The 17,500-nt window shown below is 35.9% G+C and overlaps 1 protein-coding gene across 3 annotated transcripts in view; it reads right to left on the reverse strand.

Annotated features, from left to right (window-relative positions):
• LOC124433089 (ubiquitin carboxyl-terminal hydrolase 48-like) overlaps window positions 1–17,500 on the reverse strand; it is a 62,334-nt gene that overhangs the window by 32,209 nt on the left and 12,625 nt on the right. For all 3 annotated transcript variants that reach the window (XM_046982661.1, XM_046982660.1, XM_046982659.1), the window contains exons 12-13: window positions 11,932–12,039; window positions 9,656–9,762 (exon numbers count right to left, since the gene is read on the reverse strand). In XM_046982661.1, the coding sequence (XP_046838617.1) occupies window positions 9,656–9,762; window positions 11,932–12,039 (215 nt within the window). The remainder of the gene's footprint in view (window positions 1–9,655; window positions 9,763–11,931; window positions 12,040–17,500) is intronic.

Genomic DNA, 17,500 nt, shown 5'->3' on the forward strand with positions numbered 1-17,500 from the left:
AACAAAACAAAAAAAAAAAGAAGTTGTAAAAGTTTGTTATCCTTACTAATCCTATCCTAATTAAATTGTATCTTGAAATTTCATCAAGGTGATCCCTTCAAATTTGTAATTTATAATTTGTTGACCCGAGAAAGAAAGAGAGAGAGAGAGAGAGAGAGAGAGAGAACTCTTTGCCCTCTGACGTTGCTATTATTGATACTGCTGCTTAGATTCGATCGATGACCCTCAAGAATGAAAAAGAAAGAGAAAGAGAGAGAGAGATAGAGAGAGAGAGAGAGAGAGAGAGAGAGAGAGAGAGAGAGAGAGAGAGAGAGAGAGAGAGAGAGAGAGAGAGAGAGAGAGAGAGGAGAAAGTTATAAAGTCGAAGAGCAACGTTAATTCGTGCGTCCACGTGTATAAGTGTGGGTGGAAAGCGCTGATGGCGAGATGGTAGCTCTTATCCCATGTATAATAGATTGCTTGCGGCGGCCGAGATTAATACAGTAATTAATAATATACGGTGACCAGGGCACCATAAGAAGCAGCCATTGTTGCTCGCCGGACAGCGCAAAAAGCATCGGCTTGGAGGCCGTCGCCTCTCAGGAGCGTTACGTCATGTTCAGACAGTTTTCCAAGGGTTGTTAGAGAAAGGGAAGAAGGAAGGGGGTAGGTAGGAAGGAAGGAAGGAAGGAAGGAAGGAAGGAAGGAAGGAAGGAAGGAAGGAAAGAGGTTCGGCTATAGGAATACCGTACCAACGTTGGTTGGTAGTCACCCTGCGAGTCGACCCCAAATGAATTCGAATGTCCGTCCACCCCCATAGCCTTCTAATTACCGACGTGAGCACCGATATCGAAAGGACCGTGAAACGTGCCATGACACCGAGAGCTACCTATGAGGATTATCATCGCAAAAAACACGTGTCAGTTTCGTAATACAGATTTCGATCAATGAAAATCGATGGATTTTAACATGTCTTATTTCTGTTAATCCATTTTATTTAATCTCATTTGCGATTCGAGTTATTCTCGCCGCTTTTTTTTTTCGTTTCATTCGATTCGTAACGATCGCTGGTTGAGCATTTTCGTTGAGTAATTTCTACGTTAATTATATTTTATCAACTTAATTAACAGAAGAACAAGACATATTTATACCAAGTATTTTTACAATTCGTGTAATTAACTCGACATTAGGACTCGCTGTAAAAGGATGTCGAGTTGACATTAACGACGTACGACAACGAAGAGGTTAATATTGAAGATATTTAGTGAAACCTATTTAGGTATTTATCTTTATCGTTGAAAGACATCATCAGTCCACATTCGACTTTACGATATACCGAGAGACCATAAACGATCTCCAAAGAGTCAGTTCAAACTAGACGAACCTCTAGACTGAGGTTTATTGACGAACGATACACAATGGAGAGTCCACCGGTTGCTCGTTCTAAGCAACCATGTATTTCCCTAAAGTGCCATCGGAGAGCAGTCAAACCATAAACGGTAGTCGAAACGAAGCAAAAACTTGGCTGGAGATCGAACGGAGAAGTTTCGCGGGTTCGAGGAAGGGTCGATTCCTAAGGATTTTATCCTCTCGCTCAAGGAAAAGCCGCTCAACGAGAATCCTGGCTCGTGCCGAATGGAATCGTAGCTTAACAGTGAACGACCAAACTTTTGCTACAACTTCGATCCGATTTCGATTTGAACGAATCTAGTTTAGAAGAAGAAGAAGAAGAATAAGAGGAGGAATAGGACGATTGGGGAGAAGTTCTTGTCGATAGAATATCGTTCTGAGAAAAATGTATACGAAACCTTAATAAAGTGTAAGATAATATCTTGAGATTAAAAATATAATAAAATCGTACAATTTGAAATGAATACTCGCTATAACGCCATGTAACATTAACATCACATACTTATGTTAGATGCCTATACTAATTTTTTTTTCTTTCTTTTTTCTTTACACATTATTTTACTACTATCATAAAATTTAATTTGTACTTCTTTATATTAAACATCTTTCTTTGTTTATTATAAATGAAATATTTGTATCTTAATAAGAGTATTAAGAAAGAAATTGAATTATAGACAGATTAAATTACTTAACTATTTAGAAATTTATTCTATAAACAAAAAAATAATAATAAAAAAATAAAAAAAAAAGAGAGAAAGAAATAAGAGAATCGAGTATCCATGAAAAATTGAAAAATAGATCGAAGACTTAAACTTAAATTCAAATAGGTATGTACTAGAATTAAAAACGTGACAAAAGTAATGAGGAAAAAAAAGAAAAAAAAAAAGGAAACAAATCTATGCCCTCAATTTTCATATAAACCTAGACTGATTATATTCGACAAATCAAGAGGACACTCGGCTACTATAAAAGTTAAGAAGCCAAGATCCCATATTGGGAATTACTCTGGCACGGAAGCGTGAAAGACCGGAGTTATATTAGGGTAGGAACGAAAAGAGAAGCAGCAGCGCATCGTGGACGGTAAAAATTGGCGAAAGAGAGAGAAAAAAAACGAACGATCGTCACGGTTAGACGAAAAGCAAGAATGGTCGTTGGCGAACGCCTCGGAGCACGAAACGCGATCCGAAGGGGTCTGTCGCGTCATCCGGCGAGGTGATTAATGTGATGCTGAAGAAAGAAGAAAAAAAAAGGAAGGAAAAAGAAAAAGAAAGGCCGATGCTTAGAAATTGAGAAAGTCGTAAAAGTAATGACGCGCGTGCCACTTGAAATTCTTCGAACATCGTATTCTATAGATAAACACATGTTTTTTTTTCTGTTTTTTTTTCTTCTTTTTTTTTTTATTATCTTCAAACAATAGTATATTATCTTTAAAAAGTACTGACTATTAACAAACCGATCGCTTAACCAGTTAACTGTTCGGATCTATTTTCAAAATTTGTATCCATGTGGTGTAACAAAAATTATTAAGAGATTACAAACGCTAAGTATGTACCTGCGGCTGCTATAAAATTAAATTAAATTGTAATGAAGTGGTAATTTCTTTTTTTTTGTTTCTCTTTGAAAAATCAAAGACGAATTCATTATTTTTGGAAATCGTTTTTTTTTTTCTAAAAAGAAAACATACTATGAGAGAAATCATGATCATTCAGCTACGATTAATCTAATCTACAAAAATTCTGCAATGCCTTCTATCATAATCGAATGCACATTAAGAAAAGAAAAGGACATGACTGGCAGGTGATATTATATTAAAAGGACCGTATGACTTTCATTCATAACTCTGGAACGAACACGTGAATAAAAGATTGATGCTTTTTCCCTGTAAATATTTATCTGAATTCTTATATCATTTCTTTAAAAAAAAAAAAAAAAAAAAAAAAAAAAAAAAAAAAAATAGTAAACGTGATTTTATAATGTACAGCTATTTATTAAGTCAGTATTTCAAACAAAATTTTAATTAGTATATAAAATAAATAATCAATATTTAATATAAGTAGTCAGTATTACATCGATTAATACAAAAACAGTCAGTATTTCAATCAAAATATTTGTAAATATAAAAATTTATAATTATATTAAATAGTTGGTCGGCGTTTAGAATAAATCATAGACTCAAATCCTAAAAACTTAATTATTTATACTGACAATTTATATTACGTACCGATATTTTCTTATAAATACTAATCAAAATATATAAATAAAAATATATAAATGTATATATATATATATATATATATATATATATATATGTATATATCATTTATCTTACGAAATTATTTATCATTTATTAATAAGAATATTAATGATAAAATAAAGAAAAGAGTTTCACAAGTACTTCAGATAAGAATTTCGCAAATATCGACTTAATTCGTTTAAATTATTTTTCCTAATCATAGATAAGATAAAAAAAAAAGAAAAAAAAAATTGGAAAAAAGAGGAAGAAGGGTTGAAGTAAAAACGACTTTGGTTCGTTTAACAGAGAAACTCAGAAGTTACTTAAGGATACCGTAAGCTTCGCGTTTTCGTCGAAGAAAGGAAGGAGAGATCACCGTGTGGTAATAATGATTTCGCTAACGAACGTCTTCGAGTGCCACAACAAAGTCGAAAGGTAATCCTCTTAGATGACAATGAAGTCGGAACCTTACATATACACGTGTAATCGGAGCTTAATGCGGTATTACGCATGTCGCTCCTCTTGAATCTGCAAACGGAATCTGCAGAAAACACCTTCCAAGATGATGGAGTAAGGGAGGGAGAGGGACAGAGAAAAACGAAAAAAAAAAAAGAGAGAGAAAAAACAAACTCAGAAAACCAACTTTCGATGCGAAGAACGCAACGAGACACTCGATCGATCTATGTAATTTCTAATTAAACTGCTTATGCCCATTGTTTCGAACTTTTAAATGACGATCGTGATATTCCTTATTGTAACATTCTGCAAGCGTTTTCTATTTTAATTCCTTTTTTCTTTCTTTTTTACTAGAAAATTTTCCAATTTTCATTAGAATAATTTGTTCGAATTGTTAATATGTGTGTAACATTTTTAAGAAACAAATTGTTAAAGCGAATAAAACAAAAAAAAAAGAAAAAGAAGAAAGAAAATCTAATTTTTCAGAGAACGAAATGAGAGAATAAATAAATAAAATGTGTATCCTCTCGCTACGAACCAATGAGTACCGTCAAAGAATCTTTTGTTTTTACGCAGGCACGTGACACTTTGAGAAAAGCCGACGAAAAGAGAGTAGATAGAGCCTAAGCGAGCTTTATCCTTGTTTTATCTTGTTTTCCAAACCCCCCCTTATTCCACACTCGAGAGTCCGCAGGACCGAGCATCGGTCATCTAGGCGCTCCATTTAATCCTGGAGGAAAAGGATCCCTCGTTGAGCACGGACAAGTGGGGATCTCCTGCAGGATAAGAGATGAGAAGGACCAAGAAGAAGGTTGGATGAGGGAGGGGAGCGTTCGTGTGCCACGTTTAGGACTCGACGCTGCTAATTCGACCCAACGAAATATCTCCTGCTCGATTTTCTTCCTTTCTCTTGCGATTACCTACTCGAAATTACTTTTTCGCCCTATGAGAAAGAAAACAATATATGTACTTTTATTTCTCCTATCGCGTTTTAATCACCTATGTACAGAAAAGGTATTTCTTAGAAAACGTAAAAAAAAAACATTTATATTCACAATTTCCTGATATCGATGATTCGCTATAACTTTTCAAAATCCATTTTAAGTTATCAATATCAATCAGAATATATTAGAAGAAAATAACGATGGTGTATTATAGAAGGAAACTACGAACACAATTTGTATAAAGGCGTGTTCATTGCTACATAGGATGCATATATTAAGACGTGTCCGGCGCACTTGTCGCAGAAAAGGGAGAGAGAACTAACAAATGTCTCTCCTGAAGCGTTTGACCCCTGCTAAGACCCCAACCCTCTCTCAGGAATCTAAATCTCGACTCGAAAACGTATTCCCTTTCCCCCTCCTCCCATCTTCCACCACCACTATCACTACCACTGCCACTAGTACCACCACCACCACCACCACAACCACCACCATTACAGCTTAACGTCCAAGTGAAGGAGTGCAACTGAAGCGACCACATTCTCCCTTGTAGGAAACTAATCAGCAAATTCGTGTTCTAAATCTAAATCGCCGTCCGAATATTAATTCGAGACCGACCACCTCTATCTATCTCTATCTCTATCTCTATCTCGAGCTCTAGTTATATCTCTATATCTTTTTCTCTTCCGTAGTTTCTATCTCTCTGTGTGTCCGTTGGTTCTCCTGGTTTTGCGATACAGACACAGTACCGTAGCTACGGACACGCCTGATTTGTAGCACAGCCTGGCGCCTAAGCGATATTTACGAGCGTCGTTCGGAGAATCGAAACACCGTACGCAACGGCGCAAAGTTTTCAGAATCGCTTTTAATTGCATATAAAGAGTGACTTCGAGGAAAACATTTCGTAAACGCGTTCCAACCTGTCTCGAGTGCTTAAGCATTCGAAAATTAATCGTTGACAATGTAAATTCAAGTATAAATCTTTTTTCTTTCCTTTTCTCTTTCATTACAATTACGTATAATATATTCTTGAACGAAAAGTAATCGATATCCCTTAACACAATCATTACAAATAATGCCAATTGACGAAATTGTTTACGTTGCTGTGATGAACGTGACGCCATTTGGCGTGATCAACTATACCAAATGAATACAATAAAAAAATAAAAAAAAAAAAAAAAGATAGAAAGAAAAAATATATAAACCGTACATTATTTTTTTTAGAGATTAAATTAAAGATTAAACTCTAGAGATTAAATGATCATATTTATTTTATGATCGAAAGTTATACTTTAAGTTATAAGTATGGTTATCGACAAACGAAGAAGAAAAAGAAAAGAGAACAAAAAATATTGATATGATAATAATAAAATAATGCGTTAAAAAGAAATGTTATATGTCTCGAACATGCATATTGTTCCGTAAGAGCAAATGTTAGATGCTGATAATCGTAATATCCTGTCACGGTTCTATTTCAAAAGAACTCATGGCATACTATACGTTCCGGATCAACGTTCCTCGTTAAGTCGTCGATCGTCTTTTGCCACTAGACCATTAACCGAGTGTGTTCTCCTATGAGAAACATTTCTTTCTGCCTTGGTACTATTCCGACGGCATCGTCATCAAGATAGCGAATGAGAGAGAGAGAGATAGAAAGACCGGCCAACAACATCGGTTAGGGTGGTATTCAATCGCGTCACCTCCGGTTCTCCTTCCGTGCTCGACGAGTTGGCAGGAGCTGCTGAGCTGCTGCTTAGACGAGGGCACCGCAGACTGTCGGGTGATTGATACGAGGTTGGACGGTGCCTAATGTGCCCTCGTGTACGAGAAAGACGCCAGGAAAGAGGGAGAAAAGAAAGAGAAGAGATGGGGGAGGGAGAAAGAGAAAGAGAGAGAGAGAGAAGGAGAGTGTGTAAGAGAAAGAGAGGGAGAGTAAGAGAAAGAAAGAGATGGAGAGAAACGACCACCCTCCAAGGCTTTAAGAGTGGAACGATCGTCCGGCCGAAGCTCGTTAGTCAGGGCCGTATCAGTCACCGAAAGCAACCACCGATTTTTTGTCCTCCTTCCACGTACCTCCTCCCTTTTCTCTATCTCTCTCTCTCTCTCTCTCTCTCTTTCTTTCTCTCTACTCGTTCTACCGCTTTCACCCACCAAATTCGAGAGCACGAACCGTACCCTTAAAATAAGCTAAATTGTCTGTTTGTTCTGGACTCGTCGTTCTTCGTCTAACACGTTGAAAGAGAGAAAGAGAAATGAAGAGATAAAGAGAGAGAAAAAAAGAGAGAGAAAGAAAGAGAGAGAAAGAAAGAAAGAGAGAGAGAGAGATAACAAGAGGTAAAGAGAGTAATTTAGAGGACAAGGTCCAGGAAATTTTCGTAGCAGCGTAAAGAGATGGAAATTCTTACGTACGAAAAGAAAAAAAGAAGGAGAAATGAAAGTTTTAATTCTAACAAGACATCTCCATTCTCCATTCACTAACTCGATCGAGTTGTCGAAAAAGGTTTCGAGATAAGCTGACGAAATCAAAGAACTGGCCACGCGAAACAACGCTTCTGCATGGTGGTTCCGTTCACGTTTGCAATTCAAATTGTTGTCGGCCGTCAAGAACGGCGGACGGTACCTGCCTGCCTGCCTGCCTGCCTGCCTGCCTGCCTGCCTGCCTGGCTTGTCTGCCTGCCTGCCTGCCTGCCTGTTTGCCTGCCTGTTTGCCTGCCTAGCTTGCCTACCTGCCTGCCTGCCGGACGGCGAGGAACTGTTCAAAAACGTGCCTTGACAAATGTCGATGAAAAAAAGGAAACCCGTAAGAGAGGGTAGTCCACGAACGATAGACGGACAAGACAATGGGATGTTTAGAGATCTTCGTGTTATGTGCCGCCAACCCAAACCGAGTAGCTACTTCGTGAAACCACAGGGATGTCCTTCTCTTCCATCTCCTCATCCTTTTACTCTTTCACCTCTCCTTCTCCTTCCTAAAGCCAATTTGCCTGCCAGACGGACGACAAAGTACATCGCACGCCACTCTGTGCCTACCCTACCCCTCTTTTTTTCTCTTCTCTCACTTAACCCACGTATCCTTTTTCTTCTTTCTTTTTTGCCTTTCGTTATATTTACTTTTTTCGTTTGTTTTTATTCGTTTTTTAATCTTTACAACTTTTAACACTCGTTTCGTTTTTTTTTCCTTTCTTTTTCTTTTCTTTTCCTTTTTCTTTTCATTCTTCTTACCTACTTTGTCCCTATTATCTTCTTTCAATTTCTTGATGTATTAATTTAGGTTATTTTTCACGCACGCACGCGTCTGTGTGAATGTGTGTGTAATAACGTGACTCGTCGAAAAGAATTATCACCTTTTATTTATTTGTTCAGTATTTTTATTAATTAACGAAAAGTATTTTATAAAATAAACAGTCATTATATATGAATATATTGACTATTAATAAATATAAAGCGAGTAAAACTCGACGAATTTGATATCAAGAAATTAATTTTTTACAACTTTTAACGCTTATTTTATTATTTATTTTTTTCTTTTCTTTTTAATTTCTTTCCTTTCGATTTCTCTTTGTTTCTTTTTTTTTTTAACTCATCGACGTATGATTTAATTCAATGTTCATATGGATACTATTTTACTATCAGAAATATCTCATGACGAGCTTAACTCGTCATTGTATATTTTGACATTAGAGATTAAGCCATGACAAGTCATGCTTGTCATGTTAGAATTTAAAGAGTCCTAATCTTTCCTATTCTCGACATTCCTTTTATTCTTTCTACTTGCTTTTTTCCCCTCCATTGTCGCCTATAATTACAGAGACGAGAAAATTGCCTTCTAATCCTGACACAAAAAAAAAGTATTCCATTCTGATAACGTGCCGATGTATCAATTAAGCGGCAAAATGGATTGAAGGCAAGGACCGATCGCTCGATTAACGACTCTCCCCCCCTCTCTCTCTATCTCTATCCATCTATATATCTATCTATCTATATATCTCTCTTTATTTCACTACAGTACCGTTCGATCTTATCGGCAATTCATTTTCGTACAATTCGACGGGGGTCATTATGTAAACGATCGTCCCTCGTCGGATCGTTACCAATGTTCTCCCTCTCTCTCTCTCCCTCTCCCTCTCTCTCTTCTTTCTGTCACCCCATATTCCCTCTCGGACAAGCACGGTGAGGAGGAAACGTACGAGTATAAGCGCGAGTAGCTATAAACGGTTTCCTTCTAACTGAGTCCTCTTCTTTCTCTCTCACTTTCATTCACTCCCAAAGCTTAAGCCAAGGAATAATGCCAAAAGACATTAGCAGTTGATTTACATAAATCTCCCTTCTCCCTTCGACTTCCCTAACAGATCCTAGAGAGTGTCTTTCATTATAATTAAGAAGTATCCTGAAAATTAACCGACAGAAAAAGCGCCACTTGCAAAAGCAACCGACCAATAATGACACGATGAGGAGAGAAAGAGATTTAAATGGGGTGGCGACTCTCTTAAAATTCCTTCTTCCCCTTCTCCCTATCTCTTCCACCCCACCCAATCCCCCCCCTCTCTCTCTCACTATCAATCGATCGAGAAACATTCTGAAAGTTTCTTTCAAAGTAACAATCGACGTATATTTTGTTCAAACTTTCTTTACTCACCTGGCTGGGTCTTAAAATCCGAACCGATCTTTTTAATCTTAATAACGTGATCAGCCTCGTAAAATTGCGTTAATTTCGACCATTCCTCGGTAGTAACCACACTGTATCTGAAACACAAGTTGTCCAATAAATTAATTAACAGGTACGATAATTAACATTTAAGTAAAAATTATAGATGAATGAAAAAGAAAATTCTTGCAAGAAAAATGCAAGAAAATAAAAGACAATGAAAAAGAAAAAAAGAAAAGGGTAAAACGCAAATAAGAAAGATCAGATCGTCGATTAAAGTGGAAACAACGAGGATCGAAGGTAAAGTGCAACGACTCAACGAAGGCAGACTCGGCAAGGTAGAATTCGCGATTTCCAAAGAGCGAGGCTGAATCCGTGATGGTTTTTGCGTCGTCTCCCTTAATTATACCGCAAATTAGAAATTTCTTGCGGGTCCGCAGCTCCGCGCTTTTTGCCCTACAATTGTGCAGCCGATCCTGGCGCGGTTTCTGAGGCTCGCATCGCCTAGGAATTTCAGAATGCCGAGAGATCAATAATATTCTCTGTAAACAGGTCTAAGGTATACACAATCGCTTCGCCACCATTTCGGAATTCGCTTTCTTCAATTATATTAGAATTCGTGGAAATACAAAATTCGTCTGTTTGATCGTGAACATAGTGTAATTTAAGGTATTTATGTTTACGAAAATAACGATCTAAGAGTATCATAATTCTCCAAATGTCAAGAAAGTTACTCGAACGTTGGTTAAGAGGAGGAGAGAGAGAAAGAGCGAGCGAGAGAGAGAGAGGGAGGAAGAGGGAGAGAGAGAGAGAGAAACGAGGATGACTCTCACGAGCGATAATTAGTTGCGTGACATTAATTTCGATTCAGCGCAATATGCTGCGCTGCCTCATTTGAATTTTCAGAGGACAAAAACGCGTGGACGAGCTTGTCGTCTCTCCTGTGTATTTGCCTAACGCCCGAATAATAGTCGCTGTACGGAGAAAGAGGACGAGAGAAAGAGAGATAGAGAGAGAGAGAGAGAGAGGAGGGGAGGAGAATGGGAACGAATGAACGGGGGGAATGGAAGGCTTATGGTGAAAAGAAAAAGAAAAAAAAAAGGAAATGTTTAATGCTGCAATCAATGACTCCCTTTGCCGTTCTTGAATCTTTTAATGTTTTCCACGCCTCCTCGATCGTGACAATACTCCCGAAATTTTCTATCAATATGCTCTTATCGTCCAAATATTTCCATTGTGGTCAAAGTAAGTGGAAACGCCAAAAGAACAGTTTTATTTTTCTAATCTTGTTTTCATTCACCTAACATCCCATAATTTTTTTTGCGATTTTCTAATCTTCATCTTGTATCAAAAAGATATTAAAAGGAAAAGAGGAACGATGAAAGAGTAGAAAAAGACAAGTTCAAAAAATTTTACATTAATATACTACAGTAAAATTAGGGTCACATACGTCACAAACAGATTTTCAAAAATATCACATTGTCAGACCCCAAAGAGTTCGAAAACGAGATACGGAGAGGGAAAGAGAGAGGGAGAAAGAGAGAAAGAAAGAGAGAGACAGGAGAGAGAGAGAGAGAGAGAAAGAGAAAGGGGGTAATGGAAGAGGGAGGAAGAGGGAGGAGGGGAAAATGATTTTTTAACGGTCTCGAGAAAAGCAAAGAGGAAGAAAGAAGGAAAAGGATGACTTAAGCCGTCGGCTATCTTAGGCAGATAGTGGACAATGGTTTAGCATAATGGTCAGAGGGGACGCACTGGATGATGGTGCGTTGGCCTCGGGGGCGTGTGGGTGACACTTTCGCGTATCCATCACGTTACACCGACTCGAAGCAAACGTAGTACGATGGTACACGGAACTAAGAAAGGCGGTTCGTCCGGCTGCTGAAAACGTCGTGGAGGGACGGAAAGTCATGTCAAGAGATCATGCATTTTCACTTCATAATATTATTATTTTTCTTCTTCTTCTTTTTTTGTTCCACTTCGACGAATATTTTCTTATTATTATATCTACAAATTATTCAATGTGTCCTTAACAATCAATTACTCTTTCACGATACTCTTTAAGCTAATTTTTCTCTTTCTTTTTCTTCAAATTCTAAATATATGTACATATATGTATGTATAAAAATATTTGTATAAAAAATTAAATAAAAACCCGATCAAATTAAATATGTATTTCAATCGAAAGATTTATTCGTAGAAAATAAAAATAAATGAATAAATAAATAAAAAGAAAAAAAAAAAAATATCGTTCCTTGAGCGATACTTACAGTTCGTTATTGATGGAAGCCCGATACAATAGTCCTTTATGCGGCTCGCACAATAGAACGGCATTTTGGATAGACGATGGCGGAGTCCTCGAGTAACTTTCAGCGTATCTGGAAAAATTCAAAAGGAAAGATTGTCAGGAAATAAAGAAATAGATAGGTCTTTGTTAAACGAGAATAGATATAGTGTGTTCGTTATATGAATGTTTATCTGTTGTGAAAGGTATTTGAAAAAAAAAAAGAAAAAAAAAAGAAAAAAGAAAAAAAAAACGTAATTAATTTAACAAACGTAATATTAAAACTCATTCGCCTAAATATAAACAATCGAAGAAGTAACTATATTCCCTAAGAAATTTCGATTATTTGTGTCATTGATTAAAGTACAAAAAAATAGAAAAAACTTGACCGGGAGAGAAAAAAAAATAAAAAAAAAAAAGAAAAAAAATAGATTATTATATTTAAGAAAAAAATTTAAAGGATCGGATCTGTTCGGGATAGATCTTTGCAAATTCTTTGCTTGACACAATCTTCTTCTGGTTTGTGAACTAGAAAGAGGACTAAGAAAAGAGGCGAGTCGAGAGAACGTAGACGTCAGTGTGTGACGGCGACGGCGACGGCGACGGCGACAGCGACGGCTTCCGTCGGGACTTTCGAGGGAGAAAGGTGGTAGTAGTTATGGAGGTGGTGGTGGTGGTGGAGATGTTTGGGGATTGGGGTTGTGCATCATTTTTCACATACCATGAGGGGGCGGACGGTTTTTGCCGATCCCCTAGCAGACGACTATCCGGATAATGCTCTTAAAGACGGATATCTCTGGCCAAACGAGCCAGGTACGACCTGCCGATCAAGAAAGAGAGAGAAAGAGGAAGAAAGATAGAAAGAGAGAGAGAGAGAGAGAGAGAGAGAGAGAGAATCATCCTATAGGACGTTGATTTTTTTCCGATTAAAAAAATATAATAGAAAGGAAAAAAAATTTTTTAGATCAGAAAGAGGAGATAGAAAGAGATAGAGAGAGAGAGAGAGAGAGAGAGAGAGAGAGAAAAAAGAAAGAGAGACAGTAATATAGACTATGATATACAAGCAACGAGAGATCGAAACGAAAGAGGATGAGGTGCAAATATCTGAAACGTTTAAAAATGTCCCGGCGAACCCTCGAGCGCATTTTCGAGAAGCGAATATGCGTATTAATTATGAGCCTTGTTCAAACAGGCGAGAACACAGAAAGTGAGAGAGGAAAGAGAGAGCACGGTAGGAGGGTAGTTACCCTTATTACGATCCGACTCGGGACAAGCTCTCTCTGTCGGTGCTTCTCTCTTTCCACATATATTCTACTCTAACCTCCTCTCTCTCCCTCTCGCTCTCTCTCTCTCTCCCACTATACTAAACTCAGCCGGACACAACCGGACTCTTCCTTTTTTTTTATTTCTCTATCTCTCGTTCGAGGCTTTGTTTAACTTCTGTCGCGGAATTTTTCCGCGCCACAACGATTATTGCTCCCTGGAGATCACGAAAATGGAAGTGGAAAAGAGAGAATTCCGTTTCCGTTTCGAATACGGTATAATGTTGGTGATAGTGAGTCGGTTATAGAATCCCTGTGAAAGTTCGATCGTAGATATAATAAAGCTTCGAGACAAAAGCTTCTTCGATAAAATCTAAGTTAAGAAAACTTATCGACTTCTCGATCCTGACAAGCTTAGAATGCAAGTTTAAAAAATTAAAAAGTAAAAAGAGAAAAAAAAAGACGGGAAAAAAAGCGATCGAGAACAACCTTCGAATCTCGTTTACTATTATTTCCGATTGATCAGTAATGTTAAGCAAGGAAAATGCAAAGCCGTCATTGAGACCGCAATAATATAGCGAATCGATATTCTCGTAAAATACGTACGTCAATAATTTCGAAACGAATCGGACCTTGATATCTCAATGACTTAAGAAAAACTAACCTGATCGTTGTGGTTTCAATTTTATTGCCATCTATCGAGAACGATATCCTGTTTTATGCACAGAATTTACCGTAGAACGAGATCTTTTACGAATGAAACTCGTTTAACTCGAACGTGCCCTAATATTCCACTCCCCTTTTATTTCTAAGAAATACTAATGATCATAGTAAATATCGTCACACTATTTTTCTAATCATTACGACAAAACTCCCTATATATACATACACATACATACATACATATATATAATATATATTATATATATATACATATATAATATATATTACACATACATACATACATATATATAATATATATTACACATACATACATACATATATATAATATATATTTTATATATTTTTTTTTATTATAATATAATGTTAAATATTATCTTATATAACTTTTTATTATTTTATATGATATATATGTGTATACATAATAAGAAATTATTATTCTATTATCATTAATCTTTTTCTTTATACGTATAATCAGTTATATTTATTATTCGATCAGACAAATAGCCACAAAGGAGATAGAAGAAGGAGAAAGAGAGATCGAAGAGATCAACGATACGAATTCTTTTCCCCGACGCTTATGCGACGCTGCGGTGGTCCGATATTAGCTCGTACAAACCGCTCTCGAGGAGAGCTGCACGATTATTCGAACAACGTAGGGGTGAGTTGTACGTCGTCTCACCCTTCTCTTTCGCACTCACCAACACCCTCAACGAACATACTTCTCGCTTTCTCTCTCTCTCTCTCTCTCTCTCTGATTCGAAAGCATCCACGTGCCAGAAGCTCTGTGATATCGTTTTCTATCCTTTTTCTATCCTCCTCCTATCCTTTCCTTTCTCCTAGAAATAAATCTTATGTTTTCGCGTATAAGCGGCCTTTTAATATCACCGGCCTTGATTTACCGCCATAAGAGAACATGCATCTATGGCGAAAGCCTCCGAAAAGGACCTCCTTCTCCAACACACGATCCTCTCCCAATGACATTTGTCTTCCGACAGGCAGGAACGGGGAAGGCGAGTGTCCCTACGTTTTCCCTGATTTAACGCTCTTCCCATCGGTATTTGACTAAACGTCCTCGAATCTCTTCCAACTTCGAAGTTTTATGAACCGATGAATGAGTACCATATCATTCGCATATTAAGAGACAATATGATATATTAATAATAAAATGTTAATTTAATAAATAAATTATTCTAAATTTTTCATGATTTAGAACTCGATAATTTACTAAACTCTTTCAATTTCTAAATCTTATGATCTTCCTAATGAGTAACAAACAATTCGTGTATTAATATATATTAATAATTAAAAAGTTAATTAATTTTAACGCTTTAAGAATATTATAAAATATTTGCCAGGCAACTCATCAAAGAAATTTTGTAAATTATAACATGCTAAGAAAAGATACTACATAATTTTTAGAACATTATTGTTAGACAGTAAAAATGTTTAGAAATGTTGTTTAACATACAAATATCAAAAATAAAAAAGAAAAAAATTTAATCAACAATATTATTGCAGATTAAAATGATGCAAGTTAATAAAAATTTGACTATACAAATATCCTTAAATCTTCCAAAATTTTATTTTATATCATCGATCTCGCATAAACTTCGCATGTTATAAAAATCATTTGCATATTATAAAGTAAAATATTAATAATTAATAGTTTAATACAAATGAAATATTTATTATCACAATAAATTATGATTAAATATCGATCATATGACCCACACGATCAACACCCCCCTCTCTCTCTCTTTCTCTCTTTCTCTCTCTTAAGTAACCCTAAAACTCACGTACGATATTATCGATGAGTGAGTGTAAAGTTCACGGCTATTTAGAAAGAAATGTTCGTGGTGGATCTTCTTCGTGAACGAGCCGTTACGAGGAACTTCGCTCGTAACTTGTAACGAGAGCTTCTTTAAGCTCGCTACGGTTACAGGAAAGCAATAATCACTGGAGTCGTCCGGGGTCAACCTACATTCCTCAAGTTAACGGTGAGGAGAAGCTACGATGACCACCTCTTCTTCCTCTTTCTCCTCCCCTTCTTCTTTTTCTACTTCTTCTCTTCTTTCCTTCTTTCTCATAGAACGAAGGGAAAAGAAGAAAAAAGAAGAGGAGGATAAAGAAAATAAAAGAAAAAGATAAAGAGAAGAGAAACGTTCGTCGTCATTTCCTATCTTTCTAACTTTTCTCCAAAGGGACACGGAATGCGGATAATCTTGCTAAGAAACTCCATAAAATAATATTTCTATAAAGTTAACTATCTCTTTAACCATCTCGTTTCTAATAGAATTGATTGATTGATTTATTATTATTTTTTTTTCTTTTTTTTTTAATTTCTAAATCATTAATTACATGGGATATTTAATTATCATCGATTGAATATGTTTCAAAATAAACAAAATATGTTTCTAAATTAACAAAATATTGTCAATTGTTTAACTAACCTATAACATCATATAACTTTCGAAGCATAAATTCATACATTTGTATTTCTTAAATCTGTCTTTATTCTTTTTATCACAAAATTGATTGTATAACATATACAAACATCAACATTTGTTGAGTATATGTTTTATTTACTATAGTTACTACAATTAGTTACTATATGCTGGTATAAGTAATACTATGAGTTTCATATTACATATATATATATTTATTGTTAGACATATTAAAAAAAAAAAAAAATTAACAAAATAAGAAAACATTCTTCAAAATTCAATTTGATTTCTTTCTTTGCAATATTTTATCAGCAATAAAAAAAAAATAACTTTTCTAAATTTCATGGATATCTCTTTTCCTATGACTGCTTGATTTATACTATATAAAAGTTTAATTTGGTTTCTTTCTGTGCAATATTATCAATAATAAAAAATAAAAACAAGCCATATTTCTAAATTTTATTAATATATTCTTTTACTATCATAATTTTTATACATTCTAAAATAATGTTACTTAATCTTTTGACCGTGCGGTTTCAATACATTGGTTTGTAATATCAAACGTTTATAATATCAAATTTTTAAGAACTTGTTTAGCTGGATTCACTCACTATAATGATAATTAGGAGTAATTACTTTAAAGATACGGCTATTACCGCGATATCCTCATTAACTCGTAAAGAATACTTGACGAGAACTTTATAATAAAAACATCTTAGAAATCAATCACTTTTCTCGTTTTGATGTAATATAGCAAGTATCATTTCATAATGAGTCACAAGCTATATAAATCGAGAAACGCTGTTTTAAAATGCGTCGACAACTGAATTTATGTTATTTTCATTCTCGAAAATACGATTAGAATTGTTCTTTAGATAAGAACAAACTCTAAAAAGAAGAACAATGAAAATCGAGCGTGTCTTTCCGCTACGAACTTGTCGGATAACCGCATACCGTAATCGCACGAAAGTATCGTCGATCGATTTCCTTTTTCTTGTATCTATGAAGAAAAAACCTTCGGTCGATCTTGTTGTTTACTTGGAGACGGTATCTAAAATAGAGGAACTTAGGCACACTCTTCTCCTCGTTCAAGAGGTCAAAAGAGCAAACTATCGTTGCGTTGCATCGCGATCGTCAACGACGATAGAATGACGATTATCGACGT

The sequence above is a fragment of the Vespa crabro genome, chromosome 2 (genome assembly GCF_910589235.1).
Source record: "Vespa crabro chromosome 2, iyVesCrab1.2, whole genome shotgun sequence".
Classification (NCBI taxonomy): Eukaryota; Metazoa; Arthropoda; class Insecta; order Hymenoptera; family Vespidae; genus Vespa; species Vespa crabro.